The 27,482-nt window shown below is 40.1% G+C and overlaps 2 protein-coding genes across 3 annotated transcripts in view; both read right to left on the bottom strand.

Moving 5' to 3' along the window:
• The window catches only part of LOC146517281 (noelin-2-like), a 38,802-nt gene extending 32,389 nt beyond the window's left edge, over positions 1-6,413 (bottom strand). Inside the window, exon 1 of one of the 2 annotated variants that reach the window (XM_085163104.1) lies at positions 5,914-6,413. In XM_085163104.1, coding sequence (XP_085019230.1) covers positions 5,914-5,976 — 63 coding nt within the window. In that variant the 5' untranslated portion in view covers positions 5,977-6,413. Of the gene's footprint in view, positions 1-1,363; positions 2,362-5,913 lie in introns of those variants that run through there. The other variant, XM_085163103.1, reaches the window with a different exon arrangement.
• Positions 6,414-10,897: 4,484 nt separating this feature from the next.
• Positions 10,898-27,482, bottom strand: part of LOC146517282 (uncharacterized) — a 46,158-nt gene continuing 29,573 nt past the window's right edge. The window contains exons 41-66 of the mRNA XM_085163298.1: positions 26,858-26,965; positions 26,566-26,673; positions 26,419-26,472; positions 26,277-26,330; positions 25,800-25,907; positions 25,671-25,724; positions 25,524-25,577; positions 25,380-25,433; positions 25,242-25,295; positions 25,010-25,117; positions 23,928-23,981; positions 23,343-23,396; positions 23,206-23,259; positions 22,933-22,986; positions 22,742-22,849; positions 22,603-22,656; positions 22,275-22,328; positions 22,085-22,192; positions 20,855-20,908; positions 20,702-20,737; positions 20,537-20,590; positions 20,064-20,394; positions 19,813-19,925; positions 19,575-19,643; positions 12,933-13,166; positions 10,898-12,841 (exon numbers count right to left, since the gene is read on the bottom strand). Coding sequence (XP_085019424.1) covers positions 12,695-12,841; positions 12,933-13,166; positions 19,575-19,643; positions 19,813-19,925; positions 20,064-20,394; positions 20,537-20,590; positions 20,702-20,737; positions 20,855-20,908; positions 22,085-22,192; positions 22,275-22,328; positions 22,603-22,656; positions 22,742-22,849; positions 22,933-22,986; positions 23,206-23,259; positions 23,343-23,396; positions 23,928-23,981; positions 25,010-25,117; positions 25,242-25,295; positions 25,380-25,433; positions 25,524-25,577; positions 25,671-25,724; positions 25,800-25,907; positions 26,277-26,330; positions 26,419-26,472; positions 26,566-26,673; positions 26,858-26,965 — 2,334 coding nt within the window. The 3' untranslated portion in view covers positions 10,898-12,694. The remainder of the gene's footprint in view (positions 12,842-12,932; positions 13,167-19,574; positions 19,644-19,812; positions 19,926-20,063; positions 20,395-20,536; positions 20,591-20,701; positions 20,738-20,854; positions 20,909-22,084; positions 22,193-22,274; positions 22,329-22,602; positions 22,657-22,741; positions 22,850-22,932; positions 22,987-23,205; positions 23,260-23,342; positions 23,397-23,927; positions 23,982-25,009; positions 25,118-25,241; positions 25,296-25,379; positions 25,434-25,523; positions 25,578-25,670; positions 25,725-25,799; positions 25,908-26,276; positions 26,331-26,418; positions 26,473-26,565; positions 26,674-26,857; positions 26,966-27,482) is intronic.

Here is a 27,482-nt window from a genome sequence, read left to right on the forward strand (position 1 = left end):
AGTCAGAGGATAGTGAATAGTTACAATAGCTGCTTAAAACAATAAAGAATCCATTGAAATGCTTCTGTTACTCAGTATGTAAGCTGAACAAAGCACCAATTCATTAGCGAGCCTTATCTTAAAAAACAAAAAGAAAAACCTTTTAATACAATTCATGTTTTAATTAACATGCAGTTTAAAATGAATAAGAACCTGACAAGTAGTGCTGATTAAAGAGCATTTGAGTTCATTTGATAAGACTCCGGGGAAGCACAATTTGCAAAAAATAAACAAATAAATAAACACTTTGGAGAAAGTGATGTAGCTAACAATTAAATTTATGTGCAATTAAGCTGGATTACAGAGACACAACAGCCATATTTCAGACATTTCCCATCTAGAAACTGTCTGTCAACTATTGCAGTAGCAACACTGCCCATCTAACGTCTCCATCTGCTTCAGCCACGGTCTCTGTGTGTGTGTGTGTGTGTGGGCACCTGCTTGCATGAGACTACATGCACTTTGCTGAACTTGCAAAGTTCCACCACGCAGCAGATGCGAGGTGCCAGAAAGGTAAATCATGCAAACCCTGAGTGTGCGCACAAACGCACACAAACTGCAATACACGCACAGGATACGCATACAGGGTGAAGAAACCAGGGTGCGTGCAGTGATCCCCGATGTCTCGGGTTGCCAGGGGGGTTGCTAGGGCAACAAATCACCGGCTGTCCCATTGGGTGAGTCAGCCTTCCCTAGGAGAAATATCACCCCAGTAAGTCTGAGAAAGAGCAATCCTATTACCGGTCTGTGGGTCTAGCAGTGTGTGTGTGTGTGTGCAGCAGTGTGTGCATACTGTACATGTGTTCTTTATAACTCATAAAAGCTTATTTATTTATTTATTCATTAGTGCTATTTATTCTTCAGTTGTGCCACCTGCTGTAGTGTATTTTCTAATTGTGCTCTGACGCTTTTTTTTTTCTTCCTCTACCTTCTTTCATGTCTTTTCTGCACCAGTGAACGGATCAAATATCTGCTGCATGCAGGCTAAAATATCCCCGAAGATCTTGATAATTGAATCTGACTTACTTCCCCCGTCATCGTAGATATCTTAGATGCTGGGGCTTTTTTTCTTCTACAGTGAATAAGCAGACATTTATCTTGGAATAATTACAGATCATGTCACAAAGGAGAGCTTATGTCATTATATTTACTGAAAGTGGATGTTGCTGTGTAGAAAAGAGAAGTATGTGAAGGTGCTGCTGAAAATCACAACTCAAGTGACAACAAAAACGCATCTCTATCGTTTGATGAAGACGAAGTTCTGGAAGTGCACAGATACCGCGTGTATGCGTGCGTGTTTAGTCATATGAATATGAATACGTACGCTGACGATCCGTTCATGCGTGCCCTCTGAGGAGATGATGGTTCCATTGAGTCCAACCAGCGACGGTAAGGTCTGGGACATCCAGTTAGTTACCATAGCCATGGTGCTGAGCACCGCTCCAATTTTCAACATGGGAACACTCATCCTGATGCATACACATTCACACACCGCACACACACACACACACTATAACAGAAACTCTGGCCGGCTCTCACACACAGTCCAAACTGTTCACAGCAGTCATTCTAACAAGAGCAGCTGCACAGCATGGTGTTACAGGTTGTGCAGTTGGTCTGTAGTGTTTGTTTAAAAAGAAAAGAAGAGAAAAAACCACGAATGTTCCCTCTGAAGTCTAAGACACTGCCACAGGTTAGTAGATAAATCCAGATGCATCCATGCAAAGGCGCATCAAGTCCAAACATCCAACTCAGGCTGCAGGAGGTGCTCCTGGAAACAGCTGGTCTGAACTGTGTGCATATGTGTGTGTGTGTGTGTTTCCTGGACTCCTTCCTTCGTCTGGCAGTGAGGCGTTGTGGCTGAGCCAGCGCTGCTCTCTCATTTATCCTCTAACTCTCTGCCTCTCCCTCCCTCCCGCCTTTCCTCCACCCTCTCTCGCAGACACACTCCTCCATCTCTCTCCCAGACTCTCACCTATTCCTTCCACTTCTTTATCCAAGCGCCACAGTCTCCTCTCAAACCATATTTCATTCAATGAAAAAAAAGCACGCCGCAAAAAAAGTGCTAACGAGAAAAAAAAGAATATTCATCTGACACTTATCCCATTCTCTTGCTTTTTTCACCCTCTTTTATCATTTCCATACCCATTTTCTTCTTCTTTTACCTGACCTTTAATTTTCCCTTTTCATCCTGACTGCAGTCAACACCTTTCTTTTTCCTTTCTGTCCAATGTCCCCATCTTTTCCTTGATATTGATTAAATGCAGACGCCTACAGGAATGCACAATGATCTGGACTGACCTCTCCCTTAAGTGTGTGCGTGCGTGTGTGCATTTGTGCTTCATGTAAATCACACACTGATGCAACACTGCCACCATGTGGCCCTCGGTGCCTGCCCACAACCAAACTGTGTAAGAGATTTTACACTGGATTTGATCAAAACTTCAGAGAAAGTACAAGATGTACAGATGCTTTATTTGATCTGGCTCTGCAGCATTTCCATGGTAGCAACAAACTCCAAAAATAAAGTTCAGCCTGCGTGCCACTTCTGTCACTGTGTTTACAACGTTTGCATCCACCTGCTGGGGACTGCAGATTAAAAGGAGTTGGTACAGCACTTATGCACAAAGCCTAACTGTGTCCCAGTTAAATAATATACTTACTGTATACACGATACACAATACAACCTAAGTCTAAGTCTCTATGTGCATTTTGAAGGCTTTTATTCCTGGTACCCACTCTGTCTATCAGCAGCATTTGCAACACTCTTCAGACTATTGCTCTGTTATTGATTGTTTTTGCAATGAAGATGAGTTTTTCTAGCTTGATATGTTTTATTTTCCCAGTGGTTTAACTTACAACCACAGTTTGTCTTAATTTTTGTGAAGCGGTGAGCTGTGTTTCTTTAAAAAAAATGTTTTCTGGCACTTTTTTAAACCAAATGACTAACTGCCCTGCTTATTTATTTATATGAATGAATAAATGAAAGCCTTGCAGGCCGTAAAAAATTTAAGTGTCATTATTATGCTAACTAGCACAATTAGTAGTTCAAAACAATCCCCTTTGTTAGTCTTACGCTGAGCCATGACATTTTGTCTCCCTTCTCTTCCCTGTGATTGGCTGTGCTTCACAAACACAAGGTTTGCACAGCAGATTTTTTTTTTTTTTTTTTTTTTTTTTGGGGGGGGGGGGGGGGGGGGTGTACATTACATATTAGACCGTGTCATGTATCATCTATTTAATAACATCTAAGCCAGGACGCAGAAGCGCTGTAAGATTTAGTAGCTTGTAGAAAAACCTTAAACCTAACCTTAAAAAAAGCAATAGCTTGAAGTAATAATTTTCTGTGTGACTTTGTCATAGAAAAATATTGAAGGAATTTCAGCCCACTCTTCTTGACAGAGTTAATTCAGTTCACTGGTTTTATGCACATCTCTTTTAAAGTCCACAAAAGTATTGCAGTCAGGTTGAGCTCTGGACTTTGACTGGACCATTGCAATGCCTTGATTCTTTTCTTTTTCAGCCATTAATTCGTAGATTGGGATCATTGTCCTGTTGAATTTCCCAATTTGGGCCAAGCTTGAGCTGTCAGACAGACAGCTGACTCCAGAATACTTTGTTAACAGAGGAGTTCATGTTTGAACGAGTGACTTGTCCCATGGCTTCAAAATAAGCTCAAATCATCAGCCCTCCACCAACAAAGCTGACAGCTGGTATGATGTGCTTGTGCTGATATTCTGTGTTTGGTTTTCTCCAAACAACTTCTCAGAAAGAAGAGGCTTTCTTCTGGTAACCCGTCCAGCCAGGCAATACTTGTTCAGTCTTTTTTTAAACTGTATACTGTTGTGAACTTTAATATTTAACATGCCAACTGAGGCCTGGAAATCTCTTGAATTTTTTGCAGTTTCTCTGAGTACTGACCTTGAGGTAAAATTCCTAGAAACGTCCACTCTTGGGAAAACTGGCAACTGCCTTGAATGTTTTCCACTCATGAATAATCTTTCTCAATGTTGAACGATGGACTTCAAATTGCTTGGAAATGTCCCTAAGGGTCCCTATAACCCTTCTCAGATCGATGGGCAGCAACATTTGCGTCTATAAAATCATTGCTGTTGTGTTTCCTCCCTGTCAGTGTGTTAAAACACACCTGAATGCTCCAGACCAGCAAACTGACGAAACATCTGCTTTTATAGAGGCGCTCGCACTCACTCATGATCAGTTAATCACGTGTATTTGATCAGCAGCGCCTGGCTACTCTTAATTGTTATGGAGTAAGTAAGTGTTCTGCATTTTGGCTGATGTTTAAAATAACCCATGTAAAGTCTTTTTTTTTTCTTTTAATTAATATAACCTGACATATAAAACCTTAAATGTGAAAGACGGTGTACATTATTTTTTAAAAGCCTGCATATACATCTTTTTTTTTCTTACAACAGTGGCTTGAGTTGAGTGTTGTTGTGAGCTGCTGCTAAATAAATGAATTTCAGTTGAACTGAACTGTAAAACTAATTTGTACAGTGACACTGCTAAATGAATCCTTTACCCATGAGACACATTTCACTGTATTTTTTCTGACCGTATTTAGGACAGCACTTAGGTGGCAATTTTTGATGAAGTCTACAAAATATGGTAATGAATGTAAAGCTTAACAAAAGAACTAAACACAAACTAAGTATACTGTACTGTAAATTCATCGTGCAATGTAAAGCAAGGATCAAACACAATATTGGAATAGTGTCAAATAGGCCTCACGCTAATCACCAGTCAAGAGGAGGATCAAAATCATTGAATGATATACATTTTTAGCAATGGACATTTGCAGTTTGTAATTAGTTCAGTCTAATGAAATTAGGATAATACTGACACATCAAGCTGGTGTTTTTGAGCTGTAAAAGGCCACCCACGATGCTAAACAGACTGCAGTGCACAACTAGCAGCCCTGTAACAACTTCAAGAGCTATAGAAGGACAAAGCTCTTCCCCGTCTCCTGCCTCGAGCAATTATGTGTCAACAATTTAACTAACCAACACTAAATATTTTATAGCGCCTTTGTTCTCATCAGGAGTAACATACTCATTGTTGTTTTTTCTAGATAAAGAGTCTGCAGAATACACATGGATTATACATAAAATCTCCTTCAGCAAATATTCTAAACATGAATATTTCAATCAGCTGCACTTAAGGTTACACAGTCATGAGGAGGAGGAGGGCAACAACAGAGCCAACATGACACGTGAGTGGTGTAAAACACCTTCAGGGTGTTTCTGGTCACTGACTCAGGTGGCTGCCTCTCTGCATTTTTACAAACTAATCATCGCCATCTTTTCAGTAGAGCGGAACGACAAAGTTTCTCAGAACAATACAGTACAACAGATCAAAACAAGAAGAAAACTCAAAACTATAATATAATAAAATAAAAATAACTCAAACAATAAATATAGATGATCGTGATTTCTCTGAGCATAAAACTTGGCAAAACAAATCTATAAAAATATAGTTTTTGGGAGGTTGAATTTGAGCTAAACTCCTTTGTCAGCAATATTTTCTTTATCTAATATGTTTTAAGCGGTGGATCTATATAAAGCATTTTATTTCTTTCAGTCAATTTATTTCATTTTATTTTAGTCCTGTTTTTGTGACTTATAAATATGTTTCCCTTAAAAAAAAATGCATGCTCTAACTGTTAGCATGTAGGCAATATGGCTAAACTATTTTGGGGATGTCCAGCAAATACCAGGAGATATACACAAGGTTGGTTAACAAAATAATAAATCAGAGTACATCAAATTTTTTCTAGAACCACTTTAAAGTAAAATTTTGGCTCATTTGACACAAAGATTGAATGGATAAGTTGGGCACACGGTGTCTCCTTACCTTACATGAGCTGACAGTGACCAGCAGAAGCAGCAGCACCCACAGGGCTTCAGGTGGACTCATGGCTGTCCTTTCCTCTCCCTCTGGTATTCCTGGTCTTGACCCAGCTTTGACACGCACCAGACATGAAAGAAAACTTGGTACTGTACACCTTCCTTGCTTAGCTTCGAGGTTATGACTAATTTGACTAGTCTGAAGTGACTGAATCCCCTCAGGCTGTGGAAGAAGAACACAGTGCAAGTGTTCTTGCTGTGGAGAGCCACTCAGGAGCTGACTGGAGACAGCAACTGTCTTTGAGGAAGATTAGAGAGGAGGCGTAGGGAAGGAGGAGTTGGTGAAAAGGATGATTATTTGTTGCTTAACACAGCCAGTGAATATACAGTTAATTAGTGAGTGGGTGCACTTGTTAGTAACAGATTGCATGTGAGATTGTACTGCTGATTCTGGTATCATAAAGTTACTCTCTAGAACTCAAGAAAACTTTTTCTATTACAGTTTGGAAAAAGGGCCGGAATTGTACGGAATCTTAGTTTTTAAAAACTCCCAAATTCCACATTTAAAAAAAGCAAAAAATGTCCAACTTTTCTGACTCATGTAATAATAAAAATTGCTCACTGGTAAGGTTGTCAAAATAAAAAAATCATTACTCAGATAATTTAATAATCGATACTAAAAATTGGTATAATACCAACAGCGCTGTCTTGGCTCCTGCAGTTGATACACAACTTCAGGAACACGACACAGGAACGGTTATCCATCTCGTATCGCATGACTATATAAGAGTGATATATAAAAGAGTTTTTTACACTCATAGTTCACAACACTGAACATTTTCTAAAGTTAAGCAAAGTCCTCATTTTCACAAAACTGGAACATTAAACAGTTGCTAATGCTAATCTAGCTGCTGCGCACATTAACGTTAGCTTTTTAACTGCTAGCAGTTTAGCCCTGTGTTAAGCTATGATTAAGGTAGCAGCTAGCGGCTATGGCTAATAATAAAATAAAAACATTCATGTTGGAGCTAATCAGGGCTGTGGTCTGTAGCATTAATATACAACATTTATTTAACAGGATAACACAATAATTTATTTCTAAAAAGTGTTGTGTTTCCCTTAAAGTCCCTGACTAAAGCTGAGAAAGTTTACCAGCAACTAGACAGAAGCTGGCAGCCTATCTTACAATTATTTCTGCTGTTTAACAATAGTATTGTCTTTGAAGTTATTGTTCAACACTTTACTTTAAAACAATCATCTTAAGTTTGTAGTTGTTTCCTGCATAAAATATGGAATCCAGTATTAAGTATGTTTCCCATTACAGGTATCAATGGATGCATTTATATATAAGTTTCTGCATTAATACCAATGGTTAATACCAGAACATTGATTTTTTTTTCTGTCTCTTGATGGAAAATTAAAGAGCCGCATTCAAACAAACAAATAAATAAATAAAAAACTAATTTAAAAAAAGTGTATCAAAGGAGCAATCATTACCAGCTCATATTATTCACAACCATAGACTGCATAAATTAACTGTGGCCGCCACCCAGAATAGACTGAGGCTCAGCATCCGCCTAAATAAAAGATGGATAAAACAAATGCAAGTTAACTAAAATTAACTGTCATGTTTATTAAGACACAATAGTAGAAAAAATCTGTTGTATTCTAGTGAGCTAAAATTTTATGATGTTACACACAAACAGGAAGGTTTTTTATAAATTATTACAGCAAATTAACTATTCAGACAAGTTTAAATGTAAAATTGTTAAAACTGTTTCATCCTATATATATTATGTTTAGTTTTAGTTTTAAAGATCTGAAATATGTAAAATCCAAATGAGAGAACACAGTCTAATATAAAAGTAAACTAAAAATATTTTATATGTTAAATCAATATTAGATCAACATTTTACAGCATAGTATGGATGGACGTTGTGCTGTAATTGTCATGTATGCTGGTGTGGTACAGTAACATCACCCATTGTTTTCTAATAATAAGTCTAATGACTTGTGATTGACAAGTGTTTACCCAATTAGGGTTTGGGTACATACCACAATTTTAAGAAAACAGACTCAATGTTTTATTCAATAAGAACAAAAATGAGTGACTAAACCTATAGCAGGAAAGTGTTTACAGAGGTCATGATGACAGAAAGCCTTTTTCCCATAAACTTCTATGGGACCCCAGGTCAACCACAGCTATGGCCATCTGGTGGCCTTTAGGCAGAATGCAGCCTTTTAGGCAATGATGAGCTTCATTTTTTCCACCTATAGGTTATGTCCATGTGTTATAATGTCTATGATTTTGAGCATTAGTTTAAAGGCTAGGCTAGCCCCAGTTAACGAACACGATTCAAGTCAAGGCAAGCTTCGTCATGTTGGTAAGTAAAATGTTAGCATATATTCTGGTAATTATTCCCAGTATCTGCTATCACACCTCAGATGGCTTAAAAAAAAAATAAGAGAAAGAGAAAACTTCCTTTCCTCTGCATTGTTCTCTCTCTGGACACTGCCATCTATCTTCAGTACACAAACCGAACAGGAATAAAATACTAACTTATGCTGGCTGTCTTCCATGTGAACCTGCCACTCTGGCTTTAAACACAATGTAGGTGACTTTCATGTCGCAATCCATATTTCATTGCTGGACATTAGCTGTTAAATACTCTTGGATGAGCTCGCTGTGTTCACTCGCTTCCCCTCATTAAAGTTTCAGCATGATTGTAATGCAGATGTCAAGATGGCACAGCAGGCAGAGAGAGAGTAACAGGAAAGGCCAACTGAAGAAGACATAGGTGGCGACAGAGAAATATAATGCACGCATGCTCGGCCTGTAGTATAAACCCAATAACAAATAGTCATACACCTTACGCACAACCTCATTACTCCAGCTGTGCGTGAAATTGATGACAAACTTGACTTCATGCCAACCAAACAACAGGTCCCAGCCAGAAATTCATGAATCACTTTTCACTCAAATGTTAAAGAAATTATTATTATTATTACTTATTTTTGTATTTTTATTATTTTCAGTGAAAGCTTTTGAATGCTGCTGATGTAAACCCAGCAGTGCCTTTATTTTCACCTTCGATATTCTGCACTTTGGAAATGATTCAAAATTTAATTGGGTTTTAAATTCATGTTTAGAGATGACATTTCAAGCATGTTAAGGTCACTGCAATCCAGTTAACGATAGGTTTAACATTTTACACATCAGCCTGCACAGTGACCTTTCAGAATAGGGAGTTCAAACATGTCCTGGTTACGCTCACAAAATGTAGTTTTACTATATGTCATGAAGAGCTCCATAAGTATCTCAAGTATTTGGAAAATCTGCTCATTTTTCAGGTCTTTTTTTTCCTGCACAGAAGCAGCTTCTGAGGAGTGAAGACATGAGTGTTGTTTTTGTTTTGTTTTGTGAAAGAACAAGAACGTGATGGAAGTGCAAACAACCACAAATGCAGCAGCTAACAGGACATCAACTCTTTGTAAAGACAGCATGCTTATATAAAGCAAATTGTGAGAAACTGACCCATGTGAAAGAGCAAAAGCTTGCTTTTAAACAGGTAACAAAAGCAGTGATGAGCAGTCAGGCTTGTAGGATTAATCTCCATTTCTAGCACTACTTTTTTCTCCAGCAGAGTCAGCCTGGCCACAACATTTTCCTTTCCAGCTTTGCTCTTGGCTTCGTGGTAGTAATTAATCACTATAAGAAAGTGTGTCTTCTGTGGAGCTGTAGCCTTTGGTTTATGTTAATTAGATGCATTGCTTATTCAGTACATCTCAGACCATGTTGAAGATTAACTAGAAAGTAATGTAACGAATACCGTAACAAATAATTATCTGCTGAGAGTAAGTAACTTAATGTATTTTGTAATTTATTTTGTGATTCATTCAATTTTCAGAACAAGTACCCCCACACTACCCCAAAAGATGGACACTTCCAGAGACATAACTACCTCAGTGTGATCCTCTGTTTCCTCAAATCCCATTTCAAAGCCTTGAGATGATCGTAATTTACTTTTGCCATCTTGGCCTCTTGGCAGAGCAAGGGACTGATCTGAAATGGTAATGATCGGATCAAAGATAATCCTCCTTTATGAAACTTATATAACCCAAATTTTAAAAAATGGAAATACTATGAACAGAGATGGTAAATGGGCTGATTCTTATATAGCGCTTTTCTACTTTTCCGCTCTATACAACATGCCACATTCACCAGACACAAGCACTGTCTTCTATGCTTTTAAATGCTTACTTGGTGCATCAGAGAGCATCCATTGGAGTTGGTTAATATTTTGCCAAGCCAAGCTTCCAATCAGCAGATCACCTGCTCTTCCTCCTGAGCTACCCCATGAATGAATGGCTGAGCCCATAAACTCACCAGGAAAATGTCAAGCCGATGGCTGTCTATGATAATAATAATAATAATAATAATAATAATAATGGATTGCATTTATAGAGCGCTTTTCGGGGCCCTCAAAGCGCTTTTCAGTTCCACTATTCATTCACTCTCACATTCACACACTGGTGGAGGCAAGCTACAGTTGTAGCCACAGCTGCCCTGGGGCAGACTGACAGATGATGACTTCTATCAGACCACACATCTTTTTGTGACAACTGTAGCCCCACCGGTGCCCATTAAAAAGAATGCTGGTTTAAGACACTTTCACCTTTTTTGCTTTCACCTGAAACCAGGTTCCCCCTTTTTATACTTTTACTTAGAACATGAAGCGTGAATGTTGCAGAAGCAGGTTTCTGTGCAGCTGTGTATGAATGGCATTTTAGTGTATAAATCAATTTTTGTAATATTTTATACTTTCTACCCTTATGGTCAAGATACTTTATTATAGCTGAACTCTGGACACGCACACACATACACTTACACTGATAAGCACGCACTCATCCCCCTCCCTTTCCAAACGCCTTCGATGCTTGTTTCCTGTGGGGGAAGACGGCGGGTCTGTGTGCCGCGCTGGAATGGTAGCGCTGTGCAGGATGACTGCTGTGTTTCCTTCAGATTACTCCTCACCCCCTACCCAACCCTGTGGCTTGTCACGTGCTCCAATGTTGTACTGTGGACATTTATGTGCTCTCTGTGCAGAAGAGTTTTTTTGTTTCCTGTTCTCATGCTGTCCTCCCAGGAGCCCAGCATGAGTACAGGTCTCTTTTTTTCCTCTTGTACTCTCCAATTGTTGTGTACTTTTTCAGTGTTTTTCTGTAACGCTGCCGATATCCGACCTGTATTCCCATGTGATGTCTGTGTTGTGTGTGCAAGTCGTTGCTAGTCCGCACAAGAAATACTAGCCAATTAAAAATTATTCTCATTTTAGTATCACGCAGCAGTTACCTGTTGTGTCAAAGATATATTATGATGTCCCACCGACCACCAACTGGGGCTCCAGCCCTGACAGCGGCAGCACCTCTCTCTTGGTGACAGGAAATTGGAAACAATGAAGTGACTGTAAACAATTGTCAGATATGCTAACTACCACAGCTCTGCAGTACTTGCAGATACAAAATAAATAAACAAATTAATTACATTTTAAAAACTAAAAATAAAGGTTGAATGTTGGTAACTGAAGGAATTGGTAATCACTTGTAACGTAACACAACCTGTGGATGACAGGTGCTAGCACTGCTCATGTTAGCAGACCACGCACAACTAATCTAATATAGTGTGTTCAACATTGTACATGACAATGTACATCTAATCATCTATCAGCTAAATTTCAAATGCAATTTGATTATTAAGGAATGTGATTAGCAATTTTATGCAGCTTTTATGTAGCTAACCTTGTTCATTAGTTTTTATTTATTTATTTTCATGTTCTATCTTTTAGATGTGTCCACGAGTGTGATTTAATTGAAAGGAAATACAAAATAAGTTACCAATAAGAAACCATCAACATTTGCTGAGACCGACACACCTGCAAGCTCTAAGACCAGTTTCAAACTGACATGTATTATGAAATTGCAGACCTAAAGCTGATCCTGGAGTTGTCTTTGTTAAGCAAATGTATTCACTAAAAAAAACAAATTTCATCTTATTAACTTAAATGTACATTGTGTACTTTTATTAAAATATGTTAATCAGTCACTTCCCCACACATATATGCATAGAAAGATCTCGAGGCAATCACACACCACAGTTTGTTAAGCAGAAAAAATATTAAACATGGCTTCGCAATGTTGAAAAAAAAGAAAAAAAAATGCACTGCCCCAGTACCCATTTTTAAAAAAATATTTACTCCAGAAGGAGCTCCATTATAGCACCATGATGAATTAAACTCCAATATACATGACATAACAGATTGGCATAATTGAAAAATTACAACAACAACGGATAAAAACAACACAACAAATTGAGGTTTGATGACAATGCTGAAGAACATGGAGAGTGAATGTTGCAGAAACATGCTTCTGTGTGACTACATATGGATGAGATTTGAGTGCACAGCTCATTATTTGTAAGAACAGAAGGACACGAATGAAACTGTGAGAGCACCACTTACTCCTTCAAAAAGAAAAGAGGGGTTTTTAACAATCAGTACATGTATGCAGTTCTCTTAATCACAGCATGTGAGCCCACAGTGAGAATGCATGACAGGGCTGTGTGAATGAAGGACAGAGTATGCAAACGAGTGTGTGTACAGAAGAAGGAACACTGTTGTAGGTATATCAACTTATAAATATGTGGTTTTGAATCAATTTTTTTTCTTTTTTTCCCTGCATGTAAAAAATGTCCATGGCTCGTTTTCCCTGTAAATTACTCCCTGACTCTGTTAACCGTTGAAACAGACCGGGCCAACTTCGAAACCAAATTTCTGGTTCTTATTTCCAAAATCGGACACAGCTACATCGATGATGGGAAGCGTGTTGGACAGCGGAGAGTCAAATTCCAAAACGGTCCTCTCCTGCCCTGAGCGTGTCTAGAGCAAACAAAGACAATTGAATAAAGTAAATAAATAATAAAATCATTAATTAATAAGTTATCCTCAAAAGTGTGTCTGAGTTCCTCACCCGACACCCGTCGTATAGTGCAGTGATGTAATGTGTGTTCTCGTATGTCAGCTCCTCGCCGTCGCTGCTTCTGAAGCGCAGTGCGTATTCGTGGTTGTACGTGGCGGTGTGCAGCCAAGCAGCAGAGTTAAGGCAGTGGTAGGTGAATATCTGCTTGGCTGTGGCACTTAGCAGCTTCAGGAAGGTCATCTGGACAATGTGGACTGAAACGCCATCTGACCCGGAGTAGGAAAACTGGAACACCAAGATCACACTGACTCATTAACAACACCATACAAAGTCAAAACAGTGCAGACAAAGAAAATATAACTGCAAACAGTTTAGGGTGTAACACATTACAAAGTAACACATTACTGCAATCACATTACATTTTTTCAGTAGCACGGTATGTAAAGCATTGCTATGTTAAATTCGGTAATCACCTATTTAACGGTTGCAAGTATCTTGTTACTTGCGTTACAAAGGTTCTTCGCTTATCTGAATGCTGGGCAGATAGAGAGAAAAAAAATCAAACAAACATGTTGTTTTCCCTAAGGGAGAGACCAGCAAAGACAAAGCTCAATTCCACCCCTAGTATTTGCAATCTTATTCTTCCGGTCACTATCCAAAGCTCATGACCATAGGTAGGGTGGCTTCATAACCTGATGAAGCCAACAGAACCAATCATGTATGAAAAGCAGAGACAAGATTCACAGACCACCCGAATAAAAGCCTTCTCCCACTTGGCTACACCTAGAAATTCTGTCCATAAAAATTATGAACAGGTTCGATGAAAGAGGCAAAGAGCAGCCTTGCCGGGAACAAGTCTGATTTACTGCCACCGGCCCTCTCATCCCCAGACTGCTTCCTTTATGGAAGACATGTCAGAGGGATTAAGGAGGTCCTCGAAGTATTCCTTCCACCGCCCGACTATATCCTCAGTCGAAGTCAACAGCGCTCCACCAACAATACACAGTGCAGGTAAAGCACATCTTTCCCCTCCCAAGTCGCCGCACAGTTTGCCAGAATCTCTCCGAGGCAGTCCAAAAGCCTTTCCATGGTCTTGCAGAACTCCTCCCACGCCCAAGTTTTTGCTTCAGACGCTTACCACTGGCCTGTCAGTAGTTATCGGCTGCCTCCAAAGTCCCACAGGCTAACCAAGCCTGATAGGACTCCTTCAGCCTGATTATTCCCTTTACCTCCAGTGTCCACCATCTAGTTTGGGAGTCACCACCACAACAGGCACCAAACACCCTGAAGCCGCAGCTCAGAGTAGCAGCTTCACCAGTGGAGATGCTGAACATGATCTATTTGGACTCAGTGTCCCCAGTCTCCCTTGGAATGCTGCCATAACTCTGCTAGAGGTGGGAGATGAAGATCTTGCAGACTAGGTCATTATACAGGGTGGGCCATTTATATGGATACACAGTAATAACATGGGAATGGTTGGTGATATTAAAGTCCTGTTTGTGGCACATTAGTATATGTGAGGGGGCAAACTCCTCAAGATGGGTGGTGACCATGGTGGCGATTTAGAAGTCGGCCATCTTGGATACAACTTTTGTTTTTTCAATAGGAAGAGGGCCATGTGACACATCAAACTTATTGGTAATGTCACAAGAAAAACAATGGTGTGCTTGGTTTCAACGTAACTTTTTTCTTTCATGAGTCATTTACAAGTTTCTCTTTGTTCACAGCCATTGACTTGTCGAAGAGGTTAACACGCGAGGAGCGGATCGAAATTGTGTTGATATCTGGTGAACGCAGTAACCGGGTCATTGCAGCAGATTTCAATGCAAGACACCCTACGAGACCACCCATCTCCCATGCTACAGTTAGCAAACTGCTTGCTAAGTTTCGTGAAACTGGTTCAGTGTTGGATTTTCCAAAATGTGGATGCAAGAAAACTGTCACTAATGAAGAAACATCAGTGGCTGTCCTAGCTTCATTCAGCAAGAGCCCACAGCGTAGCACTCGCCGCATGTCACTGGAGAGTGGCATTAGTCGAACATCCCTTCGGCGGATATTAGCTACTCACAAATGGCACCCTTACAAACTCCAGCTACTGCAGCATCTCAACGAGGATGACCCAGATCGGCGCACAGAATTTGCAGAATGGGCAAAACAAAAATTGGAACAGGACTCTCAGTTCACGCAGAAGATTTTGTTCAGTGATGAGGCAAACTTTTATGTGAATGGTGAAGTTAACAAACAAAACCATTGCTATTGGTCTGACACTAACCCACATTGGATGGATCCCTCCAAGACTGTTGGAACAACAAAAGTGATGGTTTGGTGTGGTATATGGGGTACAACGATAGTGGGTCCATTCTTCATCAATGGAAACCTCAAGGCCACTGGATATTTGAAATTGCTACATGATGCTGTGTTTCCCTCTTTATGCACTGAAGCTGGCACGTTCCCTGAGTTTTTCCAGCAAGATGGTGCACCACCACATTATGGGTGCCAGGTCCGAGCATTCCTAGATGAACAGTTTCCTGGAAAGTGGATTGGGCATCGTGGGCCAGTTGAATGGCCCCCAAGGTCTCCCGATCTGACCCCCTTAGACTTTTATCTTTGGGGTCATCTGAAGGCAATTGTCTATGGTGTGAAGATACGAGATGTGCAGCACCTGAAACTACGGATACTGGATGCCTGTGCTGGCATTTCTCCTGCGGTGTTGCTATCAGTGTGTGAAGAGTGGGAGAAGAGGGTTGCATTGACAATCCAACACAATGGGCAGCACATTGAACACATTTTATAAGTGGTCAGAAACTTGTAAATAACTCATGAAAGAATAAAGGTACATTGAAACCAAGCACACCATTGTTTTTCTTGTGACATTACCAATAAGTTTGATGTGTCACATGGCCCTCTTCCTATTGAAAAAACAAAAGTTGTATCCAAGATGGCCGACTTCTAAATCGCCACCATGGTTACCACCCATCTTGAGGAGTTTGCCCCCTCACATATACTAATGTGCCACAAACAGGACTTTAATATCACCAACCATTCCCATGTTATTACAGTGTATCCATATAAATGGCCCACCCTGTATTTTTAGGCGCACCAGGTGTGTCCAGCATCCTCCCCTGCCACCTGAACCAACTCACCAACAGGTGGTGATCAGCTGACAGCTCATCACCTCTCTTCACCCAAGTGTCCAGAACATATGGCTGCAGTTCTGGGGATACAATTACAAAATCCATCATTGATCTGCAGCCTTGAGTGTCCTTGTGCTATGTGCACTTACGGACACGCTTATGTTCGAACATAGGGTTTGTCATGGACAAACTGTGGTTTGCACAGAGGTCCATTAACAGAAATTGCGTTGGAGTCTCCTAGTCGGACAAAAGAGTCCCCAGGTAGAGCACCCTAAAGCACACCACCAAGAAGGTCGGGTACTCTAAACTGTTCTTCGGTGCATAAGGGCAGATGACAACTGGTTCCCCAACCCAAAGGTGCAGGGAACACCCTCTCATGCATTGGGAAAAACTCCAATGTACAGGCAGCAAGCCAAGGGGATACTAAGATACCTACCCCAGCTCACTAAGGGCAACCCTGACTGAGACAGAGTCCAGAGTTCAGATGGGAATGGATCAGAATGGATGTGAAAAGTGGGAAAATTTGAGGGATACATATGCATGCCACTGAAAAAAACTGACCACAAGAAAGATTCTAAACTTCCAAGTCTAAGCATTTTCTTTGTTTCTATCAGCTGGCACCACATATACAATTCTGGGCATTTAAGTAGGTTACATCGTTGGTTCTACAAATATTTGCCCTAGAAGAGTAAATCGGAATATGCACAAAAAAAGTTGTTAACCAAGCTTCCTAGCCTTAAGGCCCTTTCACATCGGACGCAGCACACGCAGCGCTGTGTTCTGAAACCCATTCGTGTCTACAATGGTTTCCTGCTGCGCCGAGCAAAGTGCAGCACAGGTCAGAGAGACACATGTTTTGAAATGACAAGAAACGGGCACCTCTAGTACACGTAGAGTACTAGTTTTACAAACCAACTTTCATACCTCTTAGCTTTTTTAAATTGTTGTATTATTTTTTAAAACATTTACCACACAACTGTTGTTTAACATTAATCTGAAGTTTTCTTTGAGCTTGTTTTTCCAAGTCTACTACCCTTTGCAGAATTCTGAACTCGTAAAGACAAGAATGGAGCAGCACCTGCATCCCTCCAGGCCACAGCAGTTCATTTGACGGAGCAGCACACATTCAGATTTTTGCCCTCACCTGAATCCTCCCTCACTAAAACTTGAAAAAAAAAAAAGCATTTTAATTTCTCCTCTTTAACAGTCTTAGATGGACAGCATGGGCTGCACAATTATTCTCTGTCTTCACCTGCAGACTTCTTCTTCCTCTTGTTGGAGTTAGCAGGTTTTGCAGAACATGCTGCCTATTCCACTATTAACCGCTGGACTTTTCTTTTACTTGACATAAGTACGAAAGTACCATAATTAGCCCTTTTAAAAATGTATGTTTATTTTGCAGTTGAACACTGTTGTTGTTGTTATTGTTATTGTTATTATGATATTATTATTATTATGATATTATTATTATTATTATTATTATTATTATGATATTATTATTATTATTATTATTATTGTTATTATTATTATTGTTATTATTGTTAGCTTTTAATGCAGCCAATTTTCCCATGAGAACAGCCAGCTAAGGTAAACACATGCAGATGTGAATATGGTTGCTATTACAAATACTATGCACCTGTCTGCGATACAGACAGATAAATATTTTATTATTGACAGGGTTGCTGCCCCTTACATCAAACCAGAAAACTCACATGGTCCCCATGGATGTTCATGAAAGGTTAGCTTTGACTTTTAAATAATTTTAAGTTTCAGGATCTTTGCAGTAGAATGCAGCAGCTATAGTCACAAACTGGCTTGCTGCAACACACCAATGATTCTTTAGGTGAGCCAAGCACTTTGAAAGCCAGAGTGTGTTTCCATCCCATCTCTACAGTACCACAGTAGGCGGACAGGATTTCTGGAGAAGTTGGAACTATTTCTTAGCAGGAGTTTAAAGCCATCTGTGTCTTTGTATTCATTTAAAGCTGAAATCTAAAATTGTGGATAACAAAAAACCTCGTCACATATACCACAGTATTTATTATTTCCCCACTGGCCCATGCCGTCTGCGCAGTCCACTCAGTCAAATATTTTGGGCTGCACGTCTGCAGAGGAGTATTCATCCACCCTCACAGATTTATGTACATGATGAAATGTGCGTCACTCTGACGTTTGCATGCAAAAAGCATGAACTGGCCTTTAGTGAGGGAGACAGTTCCTGGTGTACCCATCACTGATACAATTGCTGCCAAAGTCTAAATTCAGATGGTTTGGAATTACTCATGAAATCTGTAAGATGCTTAGACCAGATTTACTTGGTTCAACAAATTAACACCATGTTACAATAGCAAAAAAGCAAAGACAAAGATGCAAAATATTACAAACCTTTCTAAACCTTAAATCTGTGGGTAACAGGTGACCTGTACCACTTGTAAAAGTGTTTACAGTCAGATCCAGAGCCTTGATGAAGATACTGTTAATGTGTGTAGATGTTTTTTTGTGTGTCTTTTTCACTCTGGGGCTGCTGGACGTTTTAATATTACATACAGAACATTCAGACATGAATAATATGTAAAAAACAACTAAGTAAAAAGAAATGACATGAAACTCACTCTTTGTGCGAGTGCTTCTGAGTAAAGGCGTCAAAGACTTTTTCACTGTGTACTGATTTCTGTGTAGAAATGTGACTATAAGTGTGATTCACTATAAGCACCTCTGCTCACTGTAAAAAGTAACTTGACTCTCTGTAAAAGAGGTTGCATTATTGAAGCATCATCCACCGACACTCCGCGTTAACTACAGTTCAATTAAGTTCAGCTCTGTTTGATAAAAACAGTGTTACTGAGAGCCAGAAATATGTGGGGCTTGGGTCTAAACATGCAGGGTGAGGACTCTGAGTTAGACAGCCAAAGCTTTGGCACAGGATTCACAGCTTTGAGCCATCTGCCTTACTCGTTCTTATAACTAACTTGTTCTCTCTTTGTTATTTAAAATTAATGTTGTTTTAAGTAAATTTACTGGTCCTTACATAGGCATTTTGTACCAATCAGTGGAACAATCCAATCAGTGCATCAAGGTTCAATAATTTGCCCAAGAAAACTTTGGCATGAAGACTGGAGGAGCCAGGGATTGAATCAGCAACCTTCTAATGAGTAGATAATCTGGTCTAACTCCTAAGCCGGATGAGGTGAAAAAATAAGACATGCCTTATTTCAGTATTAATTTAACTCAATGTGAATCTACAAACTTTAATAAATCATGTTTAATCATTTAAATCCTCTCAAAATGTTAAGCGCTGGAAGAGAATCCCAGACAAACATTTATGTGGAGAGGCCAGCTACAAAAACATTGTTCAGTTGCAAACTGACACTGTGTGTCTTTAGTAAATACCAGCAGCAGCTTTTCTTACGCCAAAAGAGGATTTTGTGCTGGCACAGTCTGTTAGTAAATCTGCCCCCAAGTGTCTCTAAAATTCAGAGTTTCTTTTAAACCTTTGCAACTGGCACTCATCCAGATGTGTTAAGCCCAACAAATATGTGCAATAATCATCAAACTATACCTTTTTTCCTTTCCTGAATTGACTGTACCATCTGCCAGGCTTTTCCTCTTTCCAGGATGCTAATTTTACCTGATAACAGACAAACAAAATAATCACCTCCAAATTCACACAGTCAGCAAACTGCTGATGACTAAATAGTGTTTACATCATGCAGCTTTTGATACAGCCTCCTGCTTATTTTTAATGTTAATCGTATTGCTCCAAAAAATAGCACACTGTGTTATTTATGTAAACGAACCGACTGGAACTTCTTGTCGGGGTACAGACACGTCTCTCCCTGTGCGGTGAAGTTACAAAACACCTTGAAGGAGTCTCTATGGCAACCCTGGTTGGGATCTATCCAGTATTCGCCTGGATAGAGAGACAAAGACAGGACCTCAGGGGGGGCAAGGCCACAGCAGACAGAAGCAGCAGAAAAAATCTACAGATTATCTTGAAATGAGACAGCTGTGCTCAACAGATGGCCAAGAACATAAACTGATGAAGTACCATTGGGGAGATCTTGGTGGAGAAGCCAAAGCTCTTTGCAGGTGCGGGCGGGGCTGTGGTATGTCCCTTGCGGGGTGCGCAGACCTTCTACTTCGACTTTCATCGAGGATAGAGAGGCAAACACTTCCTCCATGCCTTGGCCCTTCTTTTCGTTTAGCTGGCTGTCCTGCTCCGCCTGATCCCCTTGCATCATTTCCTCCTCTCCCCCACCTATGGCCTCCTCCTCCTCCCCATCCTCTTCATCTTCAAGTGCAGCACCATCCACCCAGGAGTGATTTCTCCTTCTTCTGCCTCGTTGTGGCAGAGGGACCACACCAGCTGCTGGTAGTCCCTGAGACGGAAGTAGATGAAAAGACAGAAAGAAGAATGGATTGAAGTAGACAAAAAAAGAAGAGAAGAGTCCAGATGCACATGGATCAATGGCAAAGTAACCAAAGGTCATAAGATTCTTGAATGATCTAAATATTACTCACTGGGAGTCCTGGAGGTCCTGCAGGCCCAGTGTCTCCTCTAGGACCAATTGGACCCTAAATGAGCCACCAAATGATCAGTCTTTCAGTTTTAGTTATGAGTAGTTATGGTGTAATATAATAGCACTGAATAATTCAGTTGTGTGAAATGATGAATCTCAGAGTTACCTGATTTCCTTTAGAGCCCTTCTGACCAATCACACCCTGTGAGAGAAATGAGAGAGCAAAAACGAGGAAACACGGATGCAGAATGAACACTTTGAGAAATCTCCATGCTTATGTGTTTATAAGTCATGTAGGAAAATAATCGTGCACACTCACAGACAGACCCGTAGGACCAGGTGGCCCGGGAGGACCTGATGGACCAACTGGACCCTGATATTACACAGTGGGGTGAACATAGTCAGCAGATTCCTTTTACGTGCCGTTAATTATCAGAATAATACTGGAAAGCTTGGGATTAATGCCAAATGATATCTGTTTAAACCAATTAAAAGCATATAGACATTAAAAATAATGATCATGTTGTAGTTAATAAACAGATCAGAGTGTCAGCAATCATCAGTCATACCAACAATTTATCAAGTGATAAAAAGTGACAGAAATATGTTCTTATAATATTTATGAATTGTTCTTATTGTTAAAGGAAGTTGTTTCTTTGGTTTAGCGCTACACACTTCAAAAGGTGCAACTTTTACATTGAAGGTGAACTGTCTCTGTTTCCAGCTTGCTCTGACATGCCTGTTCGATTTTCACTGTATATAAAGGACATCAAAATCACCAACGTTAACGCGTTAGCACCATGCAGCCCCACCCACGGGCCGATCCGCGCTAACTCGCTAATGGAGATTTGCCGCGTTAATGCAGTTGTGGAGTTAACGTCATTTTAATGAGATTAACGCTGACAGCACTAAATAAAACACTTAGATGTTTGAACAATGTGTCACATGAAAATCTAAGATTTTGTTCAAGGTTGAAAAAGTATACCAAGACACTCTGCCTTGAAATCCTGTCGCTTTAACTACATTTACATAATTATTATGTGGCATTAAACCTTTCATATAGTGTCTAAGTACAGTAAACTTGACTTCATAAGTTAATGTGTCAAATATGTAATTTAATATTTGCTAAATTAGATATTACTGTCATTAAATTATACATTAAATTTACTTTTATAAGTGGTTATAGTAATTATTATTACTATTATCATAAATAACAACATTTTGTAATTTTATCCCATTGGAAGGTGGTTGCTAGGTAACATCATGACATTATAATATCTGAAATATATAAGAACCTTCAGGGACTAAATATGCATTTTCTTTACATTTATATAACTGGACAAATTTCAGTTCTTTATTCACTCTATCAAAAACAGATACTAAACCATTGTTTGTAGCAAACATTATACTTTGTATATCATCATACAGCTAAAACTGTGACAGCAGCATCTAGATGTCTGTGATTTGATACTGGACTTTCATGATACACCTCTACACATCTTGTGTTATTTGCTTGGTTGGAGAGTGTGTTCAAGCGTTTTTTAAGCACCTCATCTCCCTTTGGACCCAGTATTCCCTGGTTTCCTGGTAGTCCTCTGTCACCCTTCTCTCCAATGTCTCCTGGTGGCCCTATCAGACCTATTACACCACCATGACCCTACAAAGATATCAGAGATGAGGTCAAAGAAAAGTCCCAGTAAAGGATAACTTGAATATTTGTGAGTACAGTACAAACACACCTTGTCTCCCTTCTTGCCGGGGTCTCCCTTCAGTCCTGTTATACCCGGTGGACCCTGAGGAGATGAAATGATGAGTCAGTTCAATCCACTTCAATTTTATTTATATAGCGCAAATCACAACTACCGTTGCCTCTAGGTGTTTTATATTGCAATGTAATGTTAACTTTTATAGTTCGGTTTTATGTGCTATGCACACGTATTTTCTCATTTAAATTCTCTTTAGAATAATATCTGTTTTGCAAAAACATCAAACTGTGGTTTTAATGCAAGATGGAAGCGTGATTTTGTTGAAAACTTCTCCGATTTGCTATTTGATGGGTTTTCTTACCATGGGACCTGGTGGTCCTGTCTGGCCTGGTGGTCCATTTAAACCCTGCTCACCCTGAAAGAGAGACAAAGAAATGATTGAAACATCATCTATTTTGTGCTTTACTCACTCCTTCTGTGCTTTTCCTAAATTAACTCACTGCAGGCCCAGGGATCCCTCTCAGACCCTGGGGACCAGGATTGCCAGGATGCCCCTGGGCTCCCACAGGGCCCGTCTTCCCAATGGGACCTTCCAATCCCAGAGCACCCTGCAGTGACAAAAAGCAAGTCAGCTTTCAGGCACTGCCAGTATTTAGAAGTTATTATTGAAAGACTTGTTTCAAACTCTCACCTTCGCTCCTTTCAGGCCTGCTTTTCCTTCCTTTCCTGGTTTCCCCAAGTGGCCCTGAAGAACAACATTTTAAAACATTTTAACCTGAATCTGTCATACAGGTGCAGTCATGCACAAACACACACACACATACGCACAGTGAGAATGCATTAAGCAAAAAATACTCCCAACCTCTGCCCAACAGCAGAAGTTTTAATCTTCAGATTTAACAGTAAATAGAAAATGAGGTTTCTGCATGCAGACAAAAGAACATCATAAGAAAAACAGACAGACCCTTCGCCCTGGAGGTCCAGGTGGTCCAGGTTCCCCGGGTGCCCCTGGGGGTCCCTGGTACATTTAAAGAAAAAGGTTAGCTGGTCGGTCATTATGTTGCGTTTTCTTTTGTGTTCATACAGCAGTCTACAGCTTACAAGGTTTCCAGGGTCTCCTGTGTCTCCTTTAGATCCAGGGAGGCCATCAACACCCTGATGGGGAAACAAAGATTGTGGGCAGAGGAACACATAACAGCTTTCAAAGCAATAAAATGAGAAAAAAATAAGAAAAAACTAGCCTGGTAGACGTCTGACTGAGAAAACAACAACTACAAAGATGTTATGTAATGAGGATTTTATGTACTTTCGTTTCCAGTGGTAATATAAGAGCTCACGAGGACCTTTGTTTCTCCACAGATCATCTAAAATATATGTTTGCCTGGTGTTTTCAAATTTAGCTCGGATGTAATTTCAAAGTTTGGTTTATTCCACATCCCCCTCTCTATGGGTCCTCATATATTTTTAACATTTTAGTTTGAATTAATTCAAATCCAGGAAACTGCAAGTGCAATGCAACCGAGAAAGATGAAACATTGAAGTCCTTTAAAAAACAATGACTTTTTATCCTAGAAAGCTCTTTTTTGGTGAGTCTTTGTTCTGTAAAGTGGATGCATCAAACAGAATGAGGACGATAGATCAAACAGAAGAGAAGGAAGAAGAAGAAAACAAAGAGCAGACACTCACATTGGGCCCAGCCTCTCCCTGCTGTCCAAGGTCCCCAGTCAGACCTATAGGACCCTGCGGAGAGTGAAGGAGAGGCGCTACTACAGCAACATGTTGTACATCATAGAGTGTATTTCATAAATGATTGAATCATGTACTATACTACAGAAACAGTGCATTCGCTACAAAGTATACAACACGTTTATGTTTTAAAGAGAGACTATTTCTTTTTTTAATCATGTTCTATTCTTTATGAAATACTCCTTGAAATGTTCCGTAACCCAATTTTTCTTGCTTAATTTGACTTTACTTTGATTTTCTGACTGTTTATATATTATGGAAATTAAATACAGCACTGCGTTGTGAAGCTTTTGTCTCTAAAGTCTTAAGCTAGTAGTTAAAGGCTTTAGCTAATTGCTAAATGCTTTTTTTGCTAGCCTTATTTTTATAGTTCTTTCTGTGGCCCATAGTCTTCAAGGTTTGATCTGTTGTGCATTAAGAGATGCTCTACTGAATACCTTGATTGTAACAAGTAGTTTTTTGAGTTATTGTTGTCTTCATATGAGCTCTGATTATTCTCTCTTTTTGGCATCAACAAGGCGTTTTTAGAGAACTGCTGCTCACGGGATATTTTTTTCTTTTTCAGACCATTCTTTGTCTGGAGATGACTGTGTGTGAAAATCCCAGTAGACTGGCAGTTTCTGAAATACTCCAGCCTAATACCAGCCTATCTGGAACCATCAACAAATCTACATTCGAAGTCACTTAGATCACTTTTGCTATCCATTCTGATGCTCAGTTCTACATGCCTAAATGCACTTCCCAACAGTTCCCGACATGTGACTGGATCATTGAATATGTGAAAAGATTGTGTTAATAAGCAACTGAACAGGTTTCCAACAAGTGGTTGGAGTAGGAGTAGGATTTCCTGCTTGTCTAGTACATTGAACAGTATAGGAAGGGAAGAATGTTAGGGTACCACAAACTATATTAAACGTAATCAGGCAATCAAAGATTTTCATAGTGTATTACAGTGGTTTGGGTTGACTAGTACTATAATACTGATAAATATAATGTTTTTTTTTGTCATGAATGTCGCTTACAGCATTGCCTTTGGCTCCATCCTCCCCTGGGGTGCCTCTAGCTCCTGGAGGACCAGACATTCCTGGAGGACCCGTATCTCCCTTCTCCCCTTGTTCTCCTTTTGCTCCCTAAAACAACAAAAGAACAGAGTAAGTGATCATCTTGGGTATGTCAAAGGAAAAGAGAAACAAATTGAGTATTATAAAAGAATTAAAGGATGTCCGTGCCTTCCAAATAAGCAAACAAACTCACTGGCTTTCCTGAAACACCAACTGGTCCAGGATCACCTGCCTCACCATCCTCACCCTAAGAGGGAAGGCAAATTAGGTGTAAGATCATCTGGAAAGAGCATCAATATCTAAAAGCTGTTTTATTTGTTATTTTCTTTACCTTCTCTCCAACAGCACCTGGCTGCCCAATCATCCCGAGACGACCAGGTGGCCCCTGTTCACCACAGAGACTTTTTAATTTCATCAAAACGTAAATCAAGCGCTTGACTAAATGCAGATCCACGAATATGTCTGTGAGACTTACCTGCCCCCCAATAGGTCCTTGAGATCCAGAAGGTCCTTGTTGTCCAGGTGGACCCTAAATCATGTGATGAGACAGAAACAAGTTTACTGATTATAGAAAATGGAGTGGAAAAAATGTGGCAAATAATAAAACAGATTAAGAGCTCACCATCAGTCCCACATGGCCACTCTCGCCTTTTTCTCCTGGTAGGCCAGGCATGCCCTTGGAGAACACATACAGCATTATATGACGAGAGTGCAGACTTTATTGTTTGCCTTCATAAAATAAGAGTCTCACCTGTAATCCTATTGGTCCTGTAGAGCCCTTGAAGCCTCTGGGACCTTCATCTCCTTTGGGGCCATACATGCCCTGTTGGCCCCGAGGACCTGGCAAACCATCTAGACCCTGGTATGCAGGGGAGAGTGAGAAATGTCTTTATGACTGAAATTGTTTATTTAACTTTCTGAAATGATGTAATTCCTACTAAACCTGTTTGACTGAGAGAGACAACAAACTGTGAAGTATCAGTACAAAGTACCAAATGGAAATAATTTATGAAGGGATTGATCTGATGGGTAAATTATTTATAGGTCAGGTGTTTGGTACCCATACTATGGGTAAAAATCCAATACAGTTTCATCATGAAATACACACCACGGTAAATAAAAAACTACAAAGTGAAAAGTTAGCTGAAGAATTGACACTGACAGTGTAAATTGAGACATTTCAATTTTCAAAACCCTCAAAATGAAAAAATGAGAGAAGCAAACTCACTGGAAGTCCTGGCTGACCTATCGGCCCCTGGGGGCCAGTAGGCCCCGGAGGCCCCTGTGAGGAGAGAGGGAAGATGAAACAAACATTTATGATCATATTTTTGTGCACTATTGAGTATGTACGTCCGCAGCTCCAGACTCACTCCTTCTCCTTTGTCTCCTTTGCTGCCTTTCTGTCCAGGTTTTCCCTGCTCTCCCTGTGGACACATACAGAGGACACATCTTATAACAACAGTACAGACACATACTCACCCATGCCCTCCGGCTCATGCATGTGCATTTGGCTTTACCTTATCCCCGTCCTCTCCTGCAGGTCCCGCAGTGCCCATTGCCCCAAGCATCCCTACAGGTCCCTGGTCCCCATCCTGACCTGCCGGTCCTATTGGACCCTTCTCTCCCTGGGACACAAATACACACATTTAATTCATGTTATTCTGCACAAAACAGATCAATAGTAAAAACTAACAATCCAACCAAAGACAGACTACTTTGATGGATCTTTGTTTTTCATCCATGCTGCTTATGAAAATGGACCAAATGGGCAAATTTAATATAAGAACATAGAAGATTAGATGTAATTACAGGCTCCCCCTTCTCTCCCATTGGTCCGGGTCCTCCAATTGCTCCGGCCCTACCAGGCTGTCCAATGGCACCAGCTGGTCCTGGAGGGCCCCTCTCACCCGTTGGCCCCTGGAAACAATCAGTACACCATGTTGACACTTGAATGCTTAAAAAACAGTTTTTTTATTTTAAGTCATTGTAGGAAAATAATAGCACTTGACATAAATAACATATATGCCAAATACTATTTGAAAAGTGCTTTTGGCTTTTTCTTTTTAGGTTTTACTTCAACCACACATGCACATTGGAGCTACAAACTGTGTTTGCAAGGGCAACAACATGAATGAGTTGATGTTTTCTGGCTTGGCTGTTTTAAAGAAAATGATTAGCTTTTTATAGGGACAGGAGAGTATTTGTCATACAGTCACCATTTCTCTCAGGGCCATTTTAGTCAAGATCGGACTGTTTTATCCATCTGCAGCAAATTATGTTTGTCAGTATATTCTGCCAAAAAGCAGGAAAGCAGCAGCAAGAATCCCTGACAGAACACTGGACATTACTTTGATTGTCAGCAAGGGTTCAGGGGGTTTACACAGTGGCTTGCACAGGCGACTGTATCTATCAGCTTAAACAGTGTGCCATGAGT

This window comes from Neolamprologus multifasciatus, chromosome 6 (assembly GCF_963576455.1).
Source record: "Neolamprologus multifasciatus chromosome 6, fNeoMul1.2, whole genome shotgun sequence".
Taxonomy (NCBI): domain Eukaryota; kingdom Metazoa; phylum Chordata; class Actinopteri; order Cichliformes; family Cichlidae; genus Neolamprologus; species Neolamprologus multifasciatus.